The sequence below is a fragment of the Pelodiscus sinensis genome, chromosome 25 (assembly GCF_049634645.1).
Source record: "Pelodiscus sinensis isolate JC-2024 chromosome 25, ASM4963464v1, whole genome shotgun sequence".
In the NCBI taxonomy this organism is placed as follows: Eukaryota; Metazoa; Chordata; order Testudines; family Trionychidae; genus Pelodiscus; species Pelodiscus sinensis.
In genome coordinates this window covers 7,641,229-7,663,258 of record NC_134735.1, presented here as the reverse complement: position 1 = coordinate 7,663,258, position 22,030 = coordinate 7,641,229, and the positions used below count along the sequence as shown (strand labels likewise).

General features: G+C 40.4%; 1 protein-coding gene across 2 annotated transcripts in view; it reads right to left on the bottom strand.

The window, feature by feature from the left end:
• The window catches only part of AGO3 (argonaute RISC catalytic component 3), an 80,108-nt gene that overhangs the window by 17,356 nt on the left and 40,722 nt on the right, over positions 1 to 22,030 (bottom strand). The window contains exons 6-19 of one of the 2 annotated variants that reach the window (XM_075908840.1): positions 15,549 to 15,683; positions 14,573 to 14,674; positions 13,265 to 13,352; positions 12,956 to 13,103; positions 12,060 to 12,179; positions 9,899 to 10,021; positions 9,531 to 9,664; positions 8,816 to 9,000; positions 8,368 to 8,527; positions 4,940 to 5,030; positions 3,777 to 3,971; positions 2,606 to 2,740; positions 1,395 to 1,496; positions 76 to 275 (exon numbers count right to left, since the gene is read on the bottom strand). In XM_075908840.1, coding sequence (XP_075764955.1) covers positions 76 to 275; positions 1,395 to 1,496; positions 2,606 to 2,740; positions 3,777 to 3,971; positions 4,940 to 5,030; positions 8,368 to 8,527; positions 8,816 to 9,000; positions 9,531 to 9,664; positions 9,899 to 10,021; positions 12,060 to 12,179; positions 12,956 to 13,103; positions 13,265 to 13,352; positions 14,573 to 14,674; positions 15,549 to 15,683 — 1,918 coding nt within the window. The remainder of the gene's footprint in view (positions 1 to 75; positions 276 to 1,394; positions 1,497 to 2,605; positions 2,741 to 3,776; positions 3,972 to 4,939; positions 5,031 to 8,367; positions 8,528 to 8,815; positions 9,001 to 9,530; positions 9,665 to 9,898; positions 10,022 to 12,059; positions 12,180 to 12,955; positions 13,104 to 13,264; positions 13,353 to 14,572; positions 14,675 to 15,548; positions 15,684 to 22,030) is intronic. The other variant, XM_075908841.1, reaches the window with a different exon arrangement.

The window sequence follows — 22,030 nt, the reverse complement described above, 5'->3', positions numbered from 1 at the left end:
CCTGACAATAGGGAAAAGGTTTTGGACTGAGGGCTGAAAGAGAACATAAATCTAAACACTTGTATTTTCATTTACCTGTCATGTTCTTTATCCACAAGATGATATCTTGCTCTGAATGCTACCAGGTGAGCATAATACGCTGGTGCAGGTATAGAAACAGATCGTGTGCAACGCACATATGTGTGACAGAGCTGGTAAGTCAGCAGCTGAAGTTCATCTGCAGTAAAACAGTTATCATCCCACAAAACATGATAGTGAGAGGGACGGCTGGTACCCTACGGAGAAGGGAACATCAGTTCATTTTTCTGGCTTTTTCACGTGCATCAAGTATGACTTTAAGGCCAGAAGGAATTATTATGATCATACAGTCTGAACTCCTGCATAATACAAGCCAGAAAATGTCACCCCAGCAATTCCTATAGCTAGCCCATAACTTCTGGTTGAAGTACTCTCTCTCTTAAGTCCTTCAAGTGACAGAATGCATACGTTAGGTACATTGTTCCAATGTTACTGTCACTTAAAAATTTGCACCTTATTTTTAGAATTAATTTGTCTAGCTTCAGCTCCTAGCCATTAGCTCTTATGTCACTGCTAAATTTAAAAGCTTCCCACAGCATTACCAGAAATCTCCTCATGCAGGTACTAACAAATGATGTGATTAGCTCACCCTTTCTTTAGATATAGATTTAGTTTAAGACAGGGCCTGATGAAATTAATCCTAGTGTACTTAAACTTGCAGAAGTAATCTCAGAACCACTGGCAATTATTTTTGAGATCTCATGAGGGATAGCTCAGTGGTTTGAGCATTGGCCTGCTAAACCCAGGGTTGTGAGTTCAATCCTTGCAGAGGCCATTTAGGGATTTGGGGCAAAAATGTGTCAGGGATGGTACTTGGTCCTGCTGTGAAGGCAGGGGACTGGACTTGATGACCTTTCAAGGTCCCTTCCAGTTCTAGGAGATAGGCAATCTCCATTAATTTAATTTATGAATGATGGGTGAAGTCCTGAAGGATGGGAGAAGGGCATTTCTTTGTTTAGAAAAATCAGTCAACTAATTTTCAAGACTGCTTTCAATCCTCAAAATTTAACCAAGTTCTCAAGCGTATACAATGTTTAACATAGAGTTCCATTTTCCCAATTTATATGAGGAGGGCTCATTACTTCTCTTTAAATAAACCAACCTCACATCAAAACAGATTATGAAAATAAAAGTTTACCTAACAGCTCAGTTAATTAAGTCACTGGCAGTGCTGGTCCCAGAGACAAGTTTCACAGCTTTTAAGGAAATAGAACAAGATGTTTGTCTAACACACAGTTGTGTGTAGGCATATTTTCAAAAAAGGTAAAGAACACTTGCTTAACCCATGTGTATTCATTTAAAGGAAGGAATCTTACCTGTATTCCAGCATGGCTACAGAGGTAAAAATCAAACTCATATGGGTGTGTAATATCTGTATCTACAGTTGTTCCAGCTGGAATGTTGCCACTTCTTCCAACCTATAAAGAGGTTTTGATGAAAGTAATATTAGGATAGCCAATTTTTCAGAAAATAGATCAATAAAAATTATGATTGACTTATGCCATCTCACTGCAACTTTAAAATACATTCTATTTAGAGCGTACAGCATTCAATGAACGAAGCCCTCACCTTAACTGTCACTTTGGAGTAAACAAATGTAATGATCTGGGATGCTTGCTGTGGACAAACATTCCCCTTTTCTTCCTAAAATTAAGCAGGCTGCAGCCACAACACTTTCAGCTCCACCTGCTCTCAGAAGGGGAAAGTAGCTAAAGACTTAACTATGTACATTTTGGTTTGTGTGCCCATCCAGGCTGCAATAGATAACTCAGAAAACAAGTGAACTTAAATGAAATAAAGTCCTTTGTGTTTTCACATTCTCTTGTATTTAACATTTTTGTAAAGCCTGTATCAAATAGTATTTCAAGATATTTAGCCTTCTTCAAAACGAACATTAAACTATAGCTCATTAATTAGCAATTTACTGTCAGAGCCTAGTATGACACACGAACACCTGTAAATCTACAAACTGAAGTTTTACAACTGAATTCAGAATAAAGTAACATGAGATTTTTAAATATAAATAAGTTGGGCATCAATTTTTTGCACCTGTTAATCTGGAGCTTGGATAGGCAATAAAACAGCAGTGGCTCACCAGGGTTAGTCCTTGATGGGCCGCCACGGTTATATTTACCTGCGTACCAGCAATTCCACAGCCAACAAAAGCTGCATTGCCATTCCCAGCCAATGGGAGCTGCGCAAAGTGGTGCAGACTGGGACACCACTTCCCATAGGTCCCATTGGCTAGGAACAGTGATCCATGGCCAACGGGAGCTGCAATCACCTGTACCTCCAGAGGCGCAGGTAAATAGAGTGGTGGTGGCCTGCCAGGGCCTAACCCTGGCAGATTGGATCTGGCCCACAGGCTGGTATTTGCCCACCCCTGATCTGAAGAATCGCTTCTCAACGTGAGCAATTCATCAAGTGAATTTTTGAATATTTGTATAGTTAGCAAAAATACTAGCCTATTGTTCTCTTTATTAACCTTTTCACATACATAACTACACTGGAATGGGCTATGGATTACCCGTTCAGTTCTGTCCGCACAGAACAAACGTGTGTGATGTCGTTTCTGCACGACGATGTATGTTATTCCTGGCTGGTAATCTTTCTCCAGACTGATGCAGGCCTCTCTAATTGCTAGCAGCTCATAATACAACACCTACAGTACAGAAACAATAGATCAGGGTCAGCAACGTACAGCATGCGTGCTGCAAGTGGCACGCAAGATGATTTTTTGTGGCATGTGCAGCATGGCGTAGGGGCTGGCAGCCTGTCAAGCAGAGTGGGCAGCATGACACTGTGCTGGGCTCCGCATCCTTGGGGGGGTGCCGCTCCTGGGAGATAAGGATTAACAACCCTGCCCTGCTATAGACTCTGCCTCCTACTCCAGGAGGGGATGGGGGTGGGGCTGAGCTCCTCCGCAGATCGGGGTAGTGCAGCCAGTCACATGTTGCTGCCACTTCCGTGGAGTATCAGGGCCCAGGCTAATCCATGGCTGCTCCCCTCAGGCAGGGAGACCCTTCCCCAGTGCCCCACTGCACCTGGCTGGGGCTCTGCCTGCCCCAGCCAGCAGATGAGGTTGTGAGCCTTGGGCAAAGGGCCGGGCCGGGCAAGGAAGTGACTCTGTCCCCCGTCCCCCAAGCCGCTTCCTGACCCAGCACTGCTGTCCTGTCGGCATGTGTGCTGTGGGGCACAGAGATGTGGAGGCAGGAGGGGGATGAAGGAGGATGTGGGGGAAGGATGGGAGGGAATAGGGCTTGCACTGAGGGGGATGGGGAGAACTAAATCTTGGCATGCCACTTCTGACCTGCAATTGATTAATTTACTCTTTCAATGCGCAAAGTACAACGTGCCCAGTAAATAGCACTCTGTAGTTAACACTTGCTCAGGTCTGTTATGCATTATTAGTAATATGTGGAAAGTCAAAAAGTCTATACCTAACCATGGCTCTAAATGATCAGCTTTCTGACAAGGAAACATATTTTTCATCCATTTGATATAATATATCATTACCTTCCTCAGCCCACAATCTGAAGAACTCCAAGCAGTTTCCATCTAAAGGGATTCCCCAGCAGGAATTTCACACTTCCATAAGAAGTGCAACAAATATATTATGTGCTACATCTTACTCAGATGCAACTATAATATTTCTCAATTCAAATCTTGCCACAGAAAAAAATTAAAGCATAACGAACCTGTCGAAACTGTCCTTCAGAAACCCCATCCCTGTAGAAAATGATGCGCGTGGGTTTGAATCGCGTTGACTTGTAGAACTGGATGAGAAGTTCTCTTACCATGGAGGCCAAATCTTGGATAATCTCCTGCCGAGGTCTTTGAACTCTCACTGTGGCACAATACCTGCTTGGATGAGCATCCATACTACCTACAACCTATAGGGGAAAATGAAGAATGTAAAAAATAAATCTATAATGAATTGATCCAAAATATTTTGCCATGGAAAAGAGAAGAGGTTTTAAATTTGAAGGTATATTTTAAAGAGAGCATAGAGAATAATCAAATCATTTAAGCAAATGGCACAGAACTTGTTGTAAAATGGGGTTTAGACACTAAGCCACACACAGGAAAGTGTTTGAAATGTGCCTTTTACCAGACCATCACAAAAAAGTCTATTTTATATCTGCTTTGGAATTATTCATCCACTTTTGATGGCAGTGCAATATTTCCTTTTCTACCCCACTTTAGTAATTTAAGCAAAGACTCCTCTTCTTGGTTCAATGCCTATTCATTAGGAACTCTAAATATTCCCCTTCCATTCTGGAAATATAAATATTTGCTTTTCACACACCAGTCCTGATAAAAAGCAGGTAGCTTCTTCAAAATCAGATAGTAATGCCCATCCATTGATTAAATGAATATCAGATAATGCGAAGAGCAGCATGAGTAACCAAACTGTCTGAAGATCTCACAGCCCATTGGTCCTTCCCAGACTGAAAAAGAGAAAGTTATGAAGATCTTTCTGCTAACATCAGTCTTTGTTTAAACATAACTTAACACAACGCCGCTGTGTTAAACTATTAGAGACGCACTGTTTCTTTTGGAATGTAATGAACTTAACTCAATTGTAAGTTCTCTCAAAGAACTATAGTTTAATAGCTCCACTGACATATCATCTTTACTAAATATATTAGAATGCCAAAAAGCATCAGACATTTTAAGCAGCACTTTTGTTTTTATGAAGATATCTGATTTCGATATGTGGACAGTTGGAATTTGCAGGGGGAAATAAAAGCCACATCAGATTTATGAAGTTTCAGTCTTCTCATAAATGTAGCTAAATTTTCCCCTCTCTTTTATTCATAATAGATTAAAACAACTAAGTCAAATTCATAGCACTTACAGCAGCAATGGAAGGCTTCTTTCCATCCCCAGCGGGTGGATGAGTAACATCTGCTCCCAAGAAGATCACTGGTTGTTGGAACACAGAAGGTCTTTAAAAAATTTTTTAAAAAAAGTAAGTCAACCTAGCACCAACCATTCACCTATAATTCAGCTGCTCAATCCTGAATTCTGTTTGAGTGTAGATACAAAGGGAGAAGACAACTCTACCAGATACTCAGAAAACTATGTTTAGACAACGCTATCAGCATGAGACACGTTGTTGCAACTCTTCCTAAACACTGATAGTCATTCCAAAATACATCACTGTTTACTTCTAATACAATTTATTACAGAAATCAATCAGTTTAAAAACCATGACCCAGTATTAAAGATAATTCCCTAGAAAGACATATTGTGATTGATATCAATCATGTTGATTAGGATAGCACCTAGAAGCCAATAAAGAATGGGTCTCTATTGTATGATCTAAAAATAAAAAAGGAGTCCTATAAAAAAATGGAAACTAGGACAAATTACAAAGGAAGAATATAGGCAAACAGCACAGGAATGCAGGGGCAAGATTAGAAAGGCAAAGGCAAAAAATGAGCTCAAACTAGCTACGGGAATAAAGAGAAACAAGAAGACTTTTTATAAATACATTAGAAGCAAGAGGAAGACCAAGGACAGGGTAGGCCCACTGGTCAGTGAGGAGGGAGAAACAGTAACAGGAAACTTGGAAATGGCAGAGCTGCTTAATCACTTCTTTGTTTCGGTCTTCACCAAGAAGTCTGAAGGAATGACTAACATAGTGAATGCTAGCGGGAAGAGGGTAGGTTTAGAAGATAAAATAAAAAAAGAACAAGTTAAAAATCACCTAGAAAAGTTAGATGCCTGGAAGTCACCAGGGCCTGATGAAATGCATCCTAGAATACTCAAGAAGCTGATAGAGGAGGTATCTGAGCCTCTAGCTATCATCTTTGGAAAATCATGGGAGACAGGAGAGATTCCAGACGACTGGAAAAGGGCAAATATAGTGCCCATTTATAAAAAGGGAAATAAGAACAACCCAAGAAACTACAGACTAGTTAGTTTAACTTCTGTGCCAGGGAAGATAATGGAGCAAGTAATTAAGGAAATCTGGAAACACTTGGAAGGTGGCAAGGTGATAGGCAACAGCCAGCATGGATTTGTAAAGAATAAATCATGTCAAACCAATCTGATAGTTTTCTTTGATAGGATAACAAGTCTTGTCGATAAGGGAGAAGCGGTGGATGTGGTATACCTAAACTTTAGTAAGGCGTTTGATATGGTCTCGCATGATATTCTTATCAATAAACTAAGTAAATACAACTTAGATGGGGCTACTATAAGGGGGGTGCATAACTGGCTGGATAACCGCACTCAAAGTAGATATTAATGGTTCACAATCCTGCTGGAAAGGTACAACTAGTGGGGTTCTGCAGGGGTCTGTTTTGGGACCGGCTCTGTTTAATATTTTCATCAATGATTTAGATATTGGCATAGAAAGTACGCTTATTAAGTTTGCAGATGATACCAAGCTGGGAGCGGTTGCGAATGCTTTGGAGGGTAGGGTAATAAATCAAAATGATCTGGACAAATTGGAGAAATGGTCTGAGGTAAACAGGATGAAGTTTAATAAAGAGTAATGCAAAGTGCTCCACTTACGAAGGAACAATCAGTTTCACACATACAGAATGGGAAGCGACTGTCTAGGAAGGAGTACGGCAGAAAGGGATCTAGGGGTTATAGTGGACCACAAGCTGAATATGAGTCAGCAGTGTGACGCTGTTGCAAAAAAAAAAAAAAAGCAAACATGATTCTGGGAGGCATTAACAGGTGTATTGTGAGTAAGCCACGAGAAGTCATTCTTATGCGCTGGTTAGGCCTCAGTTGGAGTATTGTGTCTAGTTCTGGGCACCACATTTCAAAAAAGATGGAGAAATTGGAGAGGGTCCAGAGAAGAGCAACAAGAATGATTAAAGGTCTTGAGAACATGACCTATGAAGGAAGGCTGAAAGAATTGGGTTTGTTTGGTTTAGAAAAAGAGAAGACTGAGGGGGGACATAATAGCAGTTTTCAGATATCTAAAAGGGTGTCATAAGGAGGAGGGAGAAAACTTGTTCATCTTGGCCTCTGAGGATAGAACAAGAAGCAATGGGCTTAAACTGCAGCAAGAGAGGTTTAGGTTGGACATTAGGAAAAAGTTCCTAACTGTCAGGGTAGTCAAACACTGGAATAAATTGCCCAGGGAGGTTGTGGAATCCCTATCTCTGGAGATATTTACGAGTAGTTTAGATAAATGTCTCAGAGATGGTCTAGACAGTATTTGGTCCTGCCATGAGGGCAGAGGACTGGACTCGATGACCTCGAGGTCCCTTCCAGTTCTAGTATTCTATGATTGTACTAGAATCTGTACAATGTATATTGTGAAATAGCAAAAAATGTACCTAGAGTATACACTGTTCAGTGATGTGACATGAATAGCATGGTGGTACTAAAACCGATTCTCGTGGGACTAGAGAAGGGATTACGTGCTTCATGTGTCATTTTGTCTATCTATACCTGACACAGAGCTTTCAGAAACGGTCTACAAAGAAAACCTGCATGAAGTTATTCTGAACCACCACATTTTCCTCTGTATACTCCACTTTTTGTGAGAATACATCTGTTCTAGTGACACTTAGCGCTAAAAACACCAAATGCCTACTCTCTTGGGTAGATACTAAGGCCTTTGCCTTAGTGGAAATGAGTACAGATTAGACTAGCAATACAGTGACCTTGGCCATTGAGTCATCATCAGGAAAAGCTTCTAATCAGTGGGGGCCATCAGAACACTTGAATCTTCATACAGTAGCAGAAGGATGAACTAGATGAATTATTATGCAACAGATGTCAAAGATGTATAGTACATGCTCTACGGTTGCCAACAGCACACAGGACAGCAGAACTTGTCTGATAGTTGAGCATTGTGATCTTCTTTGAAGAGTGCTGCGATATCCTATACTTCTACCCAGACATCATCATAACTTAATACTTCCATTCATTACCTCTACAACTCCAGGATCTCTTCTCATTTACTTTTATTCAAGTACTGGGTAGTGGCCCAACAGCTCATATGGGGGATTTGATTTACAACCTTCTGATTCAGACATTAAACAACCATTTTGACACCTACTGAAGAAAGCTTCAGTATGAAGCAAGTTTCCATTTACCCAATCAGGTAAAAAGAATCCTAGAGTCACTGCTGAATCAGGACATGCTGAGAGATGCAATGTTGCAATGCCAAGAGCAGTATCTTTGGTTCCATAGAGAACACACCATTTTGCACTTAACCCCCTTTCCAAAAGTTAATTTTGGATGTTAAATATCAAACTGAAAACAGACATAAAAATAAAACCCAAAGTGGCCCTCTTTAGAGATTCTTACCGTTGATGAGGTACAAGAATGTTGTTGATTCCTCCTAATTTAACATTAATCTTTAGGCACAGGTTTGAGAGAGTCTGAGGAGATGTTTTTATGACATTCTTGACTTGAACGCACTGTGTGGCCATCCCCAACAGCGTATCTCCCACACGTTTCACCTCCGCTGAGAAGTAAGCATTAATGTAATTTTTAAACAATGTATTAAGATTTTTAAACTTGTTTGCAATTCAGGCAGGAAATGGAACACGGCTACTATTAGTCAGAGTTACATTCCGCCCTATCAACTTCTAATACAAAAGTATGCCTTGACCAGCTTCCCATTTATTATAGCTTATAAAAAAACACCTGGTTTCAGATGACTAGAATTCAACATCTTACAAACTGAGGGGCAAGTACATTAGCTAGAATACTTGAGCAAAAACCTATACTTTCCCATATGTTACTCCCTTACCGTACACAGGTGTTTTTCCTGGCAGGATGACGATGATGAGTTGGAGCCCTGAATAGGTGTTTTTCAGGTGTCGGAACATCGGCTCCACGCTATCCGCACCCTGTGCATATTTGCAAAAACATGGCTGGCCTTGGATTGGCATCCCTGCATCCTTTGAAATCTTGCGTAGCTGATCTGTAAATCCCCTAATGAAAGAGACCAGAGTTTACAAAACAGCATCCATATCTAGCAGCCAAAGTGAAAGGGGAGAGGAAACAATGCATGCTGTTCAAAGGAAACCCTTTTAGATCAATTAAACATACAGTGCTGACAGGCTCTTATAAAAGGACTGCGTTCTGATTATAAGGGCTGTGACAGCCTTAAAATACTATTATGAAAAGTTAGAAAGGACAGACTTTAAAGGGTGTTAAGAATCCATAAGGTGTGGTTTAAACAAACAATGGAAGTAGTGTGCCCCACTGTAGCCAGATCACAGAAGGAGAAACCATTAACACCACAGTACACAGGTACAGTTTCAGCAGCAAGGATGGGTAGATTTCCCAAGCTCTGACACAGAAGAGAAAAAGTAGTTTTTCATTCCAACTCAAACACCTACCCCAGCCTTAACTCTAGGCTAGAATGGGCATTGAATATGTAGCAACGGCCTTATCAGAATTTTGAGAATGATGGGTTCACTAAAGGAACAGCACAATGCCTCAACTATGACATGCCTTACTTCAGTATTTCTTCTCTGCATTGTCTCTGTGTTGCAAAGCAAGCTATGGCCCACATTTTGATCTCAACACCAGTGTGAAACTGTTTCCCTCGCATATCCCAGACACCATGGCTTGGGGTTGCCACTGTTCGATTCTATGGAGATAAAAGAAATACGCTGTTATTAAAATGATTGAAACACTGAGAAAACACACCCCACTATTTTCTATTTTAAGTAAACACCCCTTGAAACACAAGGCATGTGGCTCAAGTTCTCAGGTGCTGCAACACAAGGGAACTGAGCTGTCCCAAAGTGTTCAGTTCTAGATGGTGAATCACATAAAATGTATCGTACAGCAAGATACAGACACAAACCCCCAAGAGTCTCACCCGTCCTCCATACTGCAACATTGGAGCTGGAAGTACACGTCCTGTCACATGAGCCATCTCATCCCGTACTTTAAACTGAAACTCTTGAACAAATGGATCTGCATCATAATTTGCACTTCTTACCTGGGGAAAAGAAGTTTCCATGTTACAAAAACTGTTGAATTTTTAATCTGCATCTATAAATAAGTTGCACAAGTATTCTGATAAGTGTCCTCCTTTTCACTAACAGCAAAAACTAAGGATCACATGCCAAAACTCTCATTCAAACCACTTGCCCCAGGACATGAAATTTTACTCATTCCTTTAAGCTACCCCAATACCAATTTACTTAATTTTTGCTGCACTTTTTGGATAAAAAGTGTATTGTACTGAAAAGCATCTAGTATGCATGACAATGCTGCTTCAAACCAAATTTTAAGTAAATCTAATTATCTTCCTAAAGTAGAAAAGTACCAGTTCATCATATATTGTCATCTCCATTCTGTACATTGCTTGCAAGTACAATGTGAAATTTTACTGTTATTTGAAAAATGCAATATTACTATTAGATCACTAAGTCTGTGTGAATATGGCCACTTGGTGTTTCAGCATAATATGCATAGTCATGGTATTCATCAAAACATTTTTTCCTACCCTCAGCGTGAAGGACAAACTAGGTTATGAAAACCCAACTGCCTTCAGTTCTGTTTGATTATTAGCACTCAAGAGAATATCGTGTATTAAAGCACCTTTTCCAAATAGATGTTATCCTTTAATTTTTTTGTGCAGTTATTCAGATGAAACCCGATACTTCCAACATTTTATACCCGAACAGTTATAAGCCAGGAAAATGTTAATGTGTGTTTAGAAAGGCTGGTTCAGGCAGGCAGAAAGGGGGGGGGGCGCGCGGGGGAACCCACAGGACTGTCAAGTGGTGCTAATTAGCAGAGGCGACTAAGAAGAGGGGGCCCCACCATCCATACCATCCCCCTTCCTAGCCTGGAGAAGGGCTGGGATAACTATCCTCTGCCCCTGACCCCGCCTCTTCTCCCAACCTGCTGCCCCTTAAATGATGCGGTCTGGCGGACTAGCAGGACTGGGGGGGGGAGGGCGCAACGCTGGAAGTGGAGGGGCCACCATGCCCTCCTCCACTCACCAGCAGTGATGGGGGAAGCGTAAGAACATGGCTCCAGGCTGCTTTGCTCCCTGCTGACTGCATTGCTCCACTTCCTGCGGGTGTGTGCAGAGCAGTCCCACCACTCCTCCAAGCAACACAGCCAGAGGCGCACAGCAAGCTGGGGCTGTTGCGCTGCTTTCCCCACTCCCAACCCCCACAGCTGAAGAGTGGGGGGGGGGGGGGGGGAGGGAGGGAGTGGCCAGGCCCTTGCCTCTTCCACCCATGGCATTTGGGTGCACAGGATCCCTTGTGTGCCCCCCTGATTCTCACACACACACACACACACACACACACACACACACACACACACGCGCTATTTAGCATTCATTTGAGGATGAATGCTGCTCATTAGTTAGGATGCTTGCCTGGATATGAGAAAGTTTCAGCTTCCTGTGGAACTTTAACCAAGTTATTTAGTCTATGTACACTAGCTCCCTCCATCTGCAAAATAGGGATAATAGTACGTCTCTACTTCATAACAATGTTGAAAGTTAAAGATTGAGAGGTGCTTGAATATATGGGAATAGCAGGAGGTAGATAAGGGAAACCTCAGCGGCTAAATGTTAAGAGTATGTTTCAGTGCTTTGCTAAATCTGGTATAAAGTAGCCAGGACAAAGTCCATGACTAAAACACAGGCATTCCAACGTTTCAGTCCTGGGCTCAGACCTCATCTCTAATCCTTTAATTAGAGATCTCTTTAATTAAATTGTTAATAAAATCAAGCAGGGAGGTACCAAAACAGGTTTTAGTACCCATGTGGGATGTAACAATTATGCAACAGGGGTTTGGCCTGAACACTTGACCTAAATATTCTATTCAATGGGAGGGATTATAGGAGTCATCAGAGCAGAAGCTTTAGGACATTTGTCTGAATACAGTAAGAGGCTTTAGCAAAGAATAGAGACAGGGTCTTTGTACAGAGAAATGTCATTGTCTTCACAAATGCAACACAGTTTAGTGAAAATGAAGATGCTAGTCCTCTGATACAAAAACTACAAACTAACCAATCTGCTAATTTCCTCTTGTCTATCTGGTGCAGATCTTGCTGTTGCTTTTATCATAGTTGATGTCTGATTGTCCGTTAGCTTCTTGATACATCGCTGACCGGCCACAATGTTACATACCTTTGAGGGGGGAAAAAAGTTGTCAGATACAATTGTAGCCTTTATAAATGTAGCATTCCTATTACACAGGGAATTATGGAATGACTATGTGCAAAATTACTCTATAAACGTAGCTGATTGTGAAATCTATTTTTCATAATGACATGATCGATATCCATATTTTAAAAAGGAAGAGACTGTCTGGTTTAAAGTTTACCTTGATCTGTAGTAAGATCAAAGCAGTAACAACAAAAGAATTATAATACATATACCAGGGGTGGACAACCCATTAAACGAAAAGAGCTGAAACAATGGCAGAAAAAAAATGCAAAGAACTGCATCAGAAAAAAAATTTCGAGCAATTTTTGTTGAGAAAAAAAAAAAAGGAATAGCTCCCCATCAGACCCCCAGGGTTGAGTTAAAAGGGGGGGGGGGGGGAGAAGGACACTGTCCCTTTAAAGAAAAGACCAGCCTTTTTTACCACATCCCGTCGGCTGCTGCCATCTCGGCACCATTTTGAATCACCACACCAGACGGTTCCCTTGCCCCGGTGATCATAGGGAACCAGGGGCTGTTTCTAGGAGTGGAGGAGCAGATTTGCAAGCTGCGGGGGAGGCTTCATGAGCTGCACTTTGGGGGTGGGGGAAGAGGAGGCGCGGAAGAGCCACATGCAGCTTGCGAGCCACGGGTTGGCCACCCCCGACATATACAAATATGCTAAACTGCTTATATTGCACAATAGAAATTTAGCAAAATGAAGCAACTGGACTAAAAGACCAAATTATCAGAATCATTACTTCTAGAGGCAGGTAAGTATGTTTCTGCTCCTGTCCCACTTGTAGACAAGGTAGATGAGGATATTTCAGCTGGAGGTTATACTTCTCTCTGAAGTACTGTGCTACCGTTCTCTCAACTGTTTGGCCATTTTCTAACTGTAAAGGGAAGCTGAAAAAGAGACGCCACAAGAATTTTAGTCAAAATAGCAATGAAAGTTTAATTACCAGAATCTCACAAAATGATTTTAATAAACGCTCTGTCCCTCCAGTATTTGATGTTAGAGCAAACAAGATGCTACATGTTCTCTACTCTGACAAATCCCTGCTTACGTTTGATGACTGGCAGGTCTCCTTGTTACATTACAAACACGGTATTTCCGTCTCATTGTTCCACAGTGAGTCACTTCAACCTTGAGACCTGTATGAAAGCAATAAGAAAAACGAATGTCTTGCAACAAATATAAGAAAAGTACACACACACACACACACACACACACACTAGAGTTAAGCACCTCTAGAGCATCAACTAGATAGAACAATTTTTAAAATCACGTTAGAAACTCTCACGTTCTGCATTTAATGCTTTATGTGATTTCTGACTTTCATTTAAGAGGTTTCATTTTTAAATATTTCTAATAGTGGAGAATCATGAGTTTCTTTTAAAAATAAATCCCAACTACAATACATGCAATTCAAAGTAATTTATTATTCCAATTAAAGCTGTTACACTAACTTTAAAATAAGTGAAACTGGCCTCATGGAGACTGAAGTATGGATTCAAAATACACTCTTCTGTTCAGGTTCCTAAAGGGCAGCAATGCACTTTTTGCCCACGGTGACCAATACCAATGCACCCTACGACTGTGGAACCATATCTGTACCACAGGTTAAGTAATATAGTTTAAAAGTTACTTTTCTAAGTGATTTTTCTCACTTGTACCAATTAGCTTTAATCAGTATTTTGACTAACTTGCTTCATTTTCATTGCAACATCAATATTTATAAATCTTAGAGATTTTTCTTGTTTTTTGTGCAGTCTTGAGAAACTGAAGTTAAGAGCTAGACCATGCTCTTTAAGTATGTGCAGAATCTTGACTCTATATGCTTTCTATCTTCTTTTGCATCATGGTTACAGAAATGGATTGCACAATTAGCATGAATTTATCAATGTTATTCCATGGTATCCAGCTAGGAAATTCACAGAACTCTTGTGGTAATCCAAGTTAACTCTACTCTTAATTTCTGATAACAATACAAAGTTGATATTTACATAAAAATAATATTGTGATGGCAGTGTCATAGGATAGGCACTCTCTTTCCCTCCAGGGACATGAAAAATGGGTGAGGCAGTAATAGAGTCCAATAAATAAGATACTGGACTGGGACTCAGGAGACCTGGGTTCTATTCCCAGTGAGCTACTCTGACACTGTGAAAGTCACTTCACCTCTCAGACTGTTTCCCCTCTGACCATCTTGTTGTCATTTAGGATTGAAATCTCTTCAGGGCAGGTACTGTCTCTTACTATATATATATATATTTTCACAGTGACTAGCACAATGGTGCTCTGATCTTAGGTAGTTGGGCCCCCTAAGTACTACTATAATACAAATAAATATTAACAACCAAGGTTAATTTACCTTGCAGTGTTTTCTTACAGTGGCTATTTCTATTACAATGACTGAGATGTGTTGGTGAAGTAGAGTGACAGCTGCTCACTGTACAGTTAGACATGCTGCATTCTGACTGATTTAAAACAAAAAGATTTGTTTGAGCCAGTTTACAAAATAATTTATCCATTAAAGGTACGGTTTTAAAATAATTTCTTGATTTTACAAACACAGGGGTCTGACTGGCTGTACCTTAATTTTTTTTTAACTGATTGGTTCTTAAATAGAATAAACTCTTGCAGCAAGTGACAGAAAAAAAAATTCAGGGAAGATTCTGCTCAAACTCTCCTGACAAGGTCTTAATCCTGCTGCAAATTATTCTATACACTAGAATGCAAAGAAACATAAAAGCAGACACCAAAGTAGTGTACATAGTGAAACAAACCAAACTGCCACCAACTAATTTAGTTCTTCAAGATGGAATTAAGCCACCGCTTAAACTGGGCAAATACCATTGAGCTATCCCTGATTAGTTGCAATGGATATAAAATCATAGTAATAAAATATTGTCATCCAATGACTTCAGCTTTGGAAACCAATATATTTTCTTTGCCTCAGCATTTAAATAGCAGCAGTAGTGTGGGTACCACTGACATTAATAAAGTGACTCCTAAATAATATTTCTCCCAAATAAGAGTCAGCCATCCACTAATGTGATTGCTTTGGTATATTTATTATCATAAGCAGTCACTATTTTACCTTTTAAATGTCAGAGTTTATCTAGTATTTCATCTTTGTTGGGCTCTGCATACAGTTTAAAGAGCCATGCCTCATTTATTAATTTTGGATCTAAAGGTAGTAAATATTGAAATTATTTTGGACATTTGCTTTTGATCCATGTTACATTAATTCTGAACATTTCAATCAATGTGTCTATCATAATTAACCTTCTGAGCACATTAGATACAATCTGTTCCATGTTGATTAGTGATAACTTTCCACTCACCCTTTATCTCTTTGGTGAATTTTACCCGATGAGAATCAGTCAGAGGTCTTGGTTGTTCATCAATGTTATGAATGTCGAGAACTTCACACATGAATTGAATTACAGGTTGTGCTTTGTAGAAGGCAGTGGCAGAAACTAGGGAGAGGAAAAAAAAAACCATGAAGGAAGCAAATAACCATGTTGGGAAGCCAAAGACTCAAACAAATGAACTGATTTTTAGTTCAAAGTGAGATCCAAGTGTATGCTTTGTAGCACGTAGTTTTCTTCAAAACATATTTGAAGGTTTCATGACAGCTAAGTATTGTGCAATCAAGATATTAAGGTCTGCAACCATACATCATCATGCTGTATTCTAGCTTAGTTCTTGGGAAGACAACCTTGAGTACATCAGAATTTAAAGGATGTCACTCAAACACAACATGTTTATGGAAGTGTTGTTGTTCCAAATTATGAAACCCTTCCTTCTGAAGCCAAAAATAAAGAAGATGGTGGGTAAGGACACTCCTCTGTTGAAGATGCTGTCTTCTGGATAAAATGTAGAAGCAAGCTCATGACCAACCAACAGCTCATTGACGATCCAAAAGCGCGTTGAAAGAGTGTCGTGACCTAGTCAAATTGTAATTAGAATAAACGGATTCTATACTCTCTAAATAATGTTTAGACTATAAAAGATTTTCCTGCATTTCTTGTCTTAATGTGTGGTTCAGCTTGTGTACATAAAAAGAGGTGCTTTTCAAGGACATGAAGCAATAGGAAAACGAGGATGAAATTTAATAAGGACAAATACAAAATACTTCACTTAGGAAGAAACCTACATACAGAATGTGAAGCAACTGTCCAGGAAAGAGTACTGCTGAAAGGGATTTAGGGGTCATAGTGGGCCACAAGCTAAATATGAGGCAACAGCGTAACACTGTTAGGAAAAAAAAAAGCAAACATGATTCTGGGAGGCATTAACAGGAGTGTTGCAAGACACGAGAAGGCATTCTTTCACTCTACTCTGTGCTGATTAGGCCTCAATTGGAGTATTGTGTCCAGTTCTGGGCACAACACTGCGAGAAAGATATGGAAAAATTGGAGAAGGTCCAGAGAAGAGCAACACAAATGACTGAAGATCTAGAAAACATGAGCTATGAGGGAAGACTGAAAGAATTGGGCTTGTTTTGTTTGGAACAGAGAAGATTGAGAAGGGATATGATAATGGTTTTCAAGTATCTAAATGGGTGTTACAAGGAGGGAGGAGAAAAAAAATTCTCCTTGGCCTCTGAGGACAGGACAAGAAGCAATGGGCTTAAACTGTAGCAAGGGAGGTTTAGGTTGGACATTAGGAAAAACTTCCTGTCAGGGTGGTTAAACACTGGAATAAATTGCTTAGGGGGGAAGCTGTGGAATCTCCATCACTGGAGATATTTAAGAGCAGGGTAGACAATTGCCTGTCAGGAATGATCTAGACGGTGCTTGGTTCTGCCATTAGGGCAGGGGACTGGACTCGATGACATCTTAAGGTCCCTTCCAGTTCTATGATCTGACCAAAGACGTAAAAGATCAGACCTCGTAACAGTCTAGGAAATTATATCAATACTGAATTCTGTCCGCACCAGCAAGAAGACTCCTAAATTCTAAATGTTTCTCTAGGTTCTTATCCAATAGTGTGTCCAACACACTAGCCACATGTAGCAATTTGTCTGATTGAGTGTGGCTTGTTTGCTATACTGCTTCAGAACTCGTTGGACACCACAGCAATATATATCCAACAGCCAGAAGTAACAGCTGCAGTTATCTTGGGATGGTGGAATTTCAGAAATGGAGGTTTTCCCTTGCCCTTATTCTCCATCTCTCTACCATCACAAACAGCTAATTTTTTAGTTACTGGACTCTGATGCCACAGGCACTGGACTTTGTCCTTAGTTAGGGTGTAAAAGATTTCAGCATGTTGCTGACACAAAGTCCATTGGAATTAACAAAAAAGTTGGGAACTGGTGCTTCTAAAAGGGAAATGACAACCTAAGGTACACAACTCCAGCTGTGTGAATACCATAACTGGAGCTGCTGTACCTTAGTTCAAGTTTTTGGGGATTCAGTGGGAGAAACTCTCCTGTCGACTTGCCTTACATTTCAAAGTCTGAGTCTCACTGCCTCCGGGAAAGTGGGGAACCCACTGGCTGCTTCCTCCTCCCACCAGTTGTGCCCCTGGTGTCTCCAGGTCCCACCCCCTGATGGCAGCCTCAGCAACCAGCACCACGGCAGTGTTTCTAGGAGCACCAGGGAGGGGCCACTGCTTTCCCCCACCAACCAATGACAGCCCAGAAGGCAGTAGCTTCAATAAAAGCCTGTATTTGAGGAATAATGCACTATGGTGCAGTATTTTTTCCATGAAAGCTTTGCCTCATTCAGTGCATGGAAAAATTAACTTTAGGTGGTGCTATTAGCTTAGTCCATACCTTCATTCAATTGAGGACGAATATAAAGAGACAGAGCAATACACTTCAACCTTTAAACAGCAAAACAAAAAGCAAAAATGAAACAAAAAACACCTACCACATACACATTTGACTATGAAACAGTTAACTAGTAGTTTATAAAGTTCCCAGGTCTCATAACAAAGACCAAACATCTCCCATACAAATACAACAAAATTCTTCAGATATGCGTCACACCAGTAGGCTGCCAACTTTGTATGACAAACTCTAGCCGACACGTACTAATGTCAATTACTAAATGAACACAAATAGCTTACTCCCCCAACAACTGGGGAACTGTGGTTCATCTCCATGGTAACCACATTTGTGAAACTGACATTTTGCAGAACACCTTGCATGATGTAAATGATCAAAACAAACTCCAATAATTTGATTGTCGATTTAATCTTTAGTCTCAAACCAAATTAGGAAAATCATCTTCCCATAATTTGGGGGTTAAAAAAGTCAAATGATTTCTATTTAGAAATTTCACCTTAATGTGAATCTTCGCTAGAATTGAATTGAATAGTTTCTACCAAGAAGATAAAAAAAGCCAAACATAGCTACAGAGACCTTATTCCATACTGATGGGGAAACCTTACTTTACAAAAAACAACAAAATGCAAGAGTCATTGTCTGTGTGGATTAAAATGATTTTCTTTACATCAGCAAACAATCTAGTCTCTACTCAATAAGCAGCATGCACTGTTGAGAAAACTAAAATAACTGTAATTTCACTTTGCTTTTCAACCAATAGCCACATCAGAACTAACTGCTTTAAAAAGGTAGTTTTAGTTGGGTACAATGGATTTACAGGGAACTACTCCCTCTTGCTACAGCACTAAATCCCACCATACAAGAGAAGAGAAGAAAAAAAGAGAGGGATCAATTTTTCATTGCTCATTTTTCAAGAAGTTCTGTACAGAATTTTAAGATTGGAAAGGACCTCAAGAGATGATTTAGTCCAGTCCTCTGCACTCATGGCACAAGCTAGTATTATCTAGATCACTTCTGACAGGTGTGTGTCTAACCTGCTTTTAAAAATCTCCAATGACAAAGATTCCACAACCTCCCTAGAGAATTTATTCTAGTGCTTAACCACCCTGACAGTCAGGAAGTTTCTCCAAATGTCCAACACAAACATTTAAGATCATTGCTTTTTGTTCTGTCCTCAGAGATTAGGAATAGCTGTTCCTCACTCCTGCTTATAACAACATTTTAGATACTTTAAAACAATTATATCCCCTTTCAGTTTTCTCTGCTCCAGGCTAAATAAATCAGTTTTTACCAGGTTTCCTCACAGGTCAACTTTTTTAATTGTTTAATAATTTTTGTTGCTCTTTTTTTAATCTTCTCCAATTTGTCCACGTCTTTTCTCAAATGTGGCACCCAAGAACTGGACACAATATTCCAGTCAAGGCCTATCCAGCACAGGACAGAGTGGAAGAATTACTTCTTGTGTCTTGCCTATGACACTCCTACTAATAAAGTCCTGAATTCTATTTGTTCATTTGTTTTGCAAAAGTTACAGTGTTAACTCATATTTAAGTTGTGGCCCACTATCACATGTCCACTCTCCCCCTACCCCGATCCATTCCTAGGAAGTTATTTTCCATTTTGTATGAGTGCAACTTGATTGTTCTTACCTAAGAGGAGCATTTTACATTTGTCCTTATTGCATTTTCTCCTATTCAGATCATTTCTCCAATTTGTTCACTTGATTTGAATTTTAATCCTATCCTTCAAAGCACTTGCAACCCCTCTCAGCTTGGTATCATCTGCAAACTTTGTAAGTGTATGCTCTATGCTGTTACCTAAATCTTCAATTAAGATATTGAACAGAATCAGACCCAAAACTGACCCTTACAGGACATGTCATTATGCCCTTCCAGCATGACCATGAACAAGGGATGTTAGATATTGAGTAACTGAATAGTCGTGTAACCGCATGAAATCTTTGCGGTTACACAACTATTCAATAGTTCCCAGGGACAGGGGTGGCAGCCAGTCACTCCCAGGGAGCCCCCGGCCAACTCACGCTGTATCAGAGGCAGCAGCGTGGGGTGGCAAAAGGAGCCGGTCTGCGAAGGGAATCGATTTAAAAACCAGCTCCACGCACAGACCAGCTGCCTGCCACCTGTGCTGCCTCCTCTCATAGAGGCAGCGTGGGGTAGCAGCACCTGTTTGTGGGGGCATCCAAGCTCCCCACAGACAGAGGCTGCTCTGCGGGATGCAAAACAGCCTCTGTTCATGGAGAGCTGGGAGCCCAACATGGACAAAGGCTGCTGCCACAAAGCAGCCTCTGCCCGCAGCGAACCCAAGCTTGCCGTGGACAGAGGCTGTTCCATGGGATGCGAAGCAGCCTCCCCTACTCCCCACCTGCTGCTGCCACTGATAGCACGGGCTCCTGCTCCCCGCCCCACCCCCCTTAGCCTCTGTATGGGGGAGCGAAGAGACATGTAGTCGAGAAGATTAACTGATAAGCCTAGGCTTATCAGTTAATTGTATAGTTGACTACACGTAGACACCCCTACTGTGAAGCATTGATGATTACTCTCGGTGAACCATTTTTCAACCAGTTTTGCATCCAATCTGATGATAGCTCCATCTAGGCTGCATTTCTCTAGTTTATTTATGAGAAGGTCATACAAGACAGCATCAATAGCTTTAGTAAGTCAAGATATACCACATTACTGTTTTTCCTCTATCCACAAGGCTTGCTATTCTGTCAAAGAAAGCTATCAGGTTGGTTTGATATATGTTCTTGAAAAAATCCATGCTGTTACTTACCACCTTATTCTCTTCTAGATATTTGCAAATTAATTCCTTAATTATTTACTCCATTATTGTTCCTGGTACAAAAGTTAAGCTGAATGGTCTGTGGTTTCCTAGGTTGTCCTTATTTCCCTTTTTATAAATGCACCCTATATTTTCTCTTTTCCAGTCTTCTGAAATCTCTCCCATATTTCAGGACTACAAATACTAGGGGGCTGAGTCCTCTGCTTGCTATGCTCTCCAACTCCACGCTCTCTGGCCACTTTTGTGGCCAGAGAGCTTGTTGACATCATTCTGTTGCGCCAGCAGGAAAAACTTTACATATAGAGAGATATAATAGCGAATGGCTCAGATAACTCTTCAATCAGGCTGAGTATTCTAGGATGCATTTCATCAGGTCCTGATGGCTAAAAGAAATCTAATTTGTCTACGTAATTTTTAGCTTATTCTTTTCCTATTTTAGTATCTGATTCTACCTCATTTTCACTGGCATTCATTATGTTAGACATCCAATCACCACCAACCTTCTTGATTAAAACTGAATCTAAGAAATCATTAAGCAACTCTGCCATTTCCACATTTTCCGTTATTTATCCTCTTCATTAAGTAACAGTCCTATCCTGTTCTTGGTCTTCCTCTTGCTTCTAATGTATTTGTAGAATGTTTTCTTGTTACCCTTTATGTCTCTAGTTTGATCTCATTTTGTGCCTTAGCCTAATACCCCACCACACTTGTGTGATTTGTTCATATTTATCTTTTTTAATTTGACCCAGTTTTTACTTTTTGTAGGACTTTTCCCTCCCTTATTTTTAGATCACTGAAAATATCCTGATTAATCCAGGGTGGTCTCTTCCAATACTTTCCTATGCAGTGGGGTAGTTTGCTCTTGTGCCCGTAATAAGGTCTCTCTGAAAAACTGCCAAATCTCTTGAACAGCAGAGACTTTCTGTGTTTCTATAACAAAACCTCAGAATTCTCTGCCCTATTGTAACCACCACTAGAATTATACTGAGGCAGGCACTGCGTATAGCTAAAACAACCTATAGCTAACACAGCATATAGCTTAACTTAAACAGAGCTTGTGTGGTATTAGACTATTGGCATCTCCTATATATGTCAACAAGTGCAGGAGAGGAATATGATGTACTTTAGACTCAACACATTGAGTCACCGCACATCTTTTTTGAAATACTGGCATTTTTTGTAATATGTCTTAGCTACTAAATAGCTATAAATTCAGAAAGATCT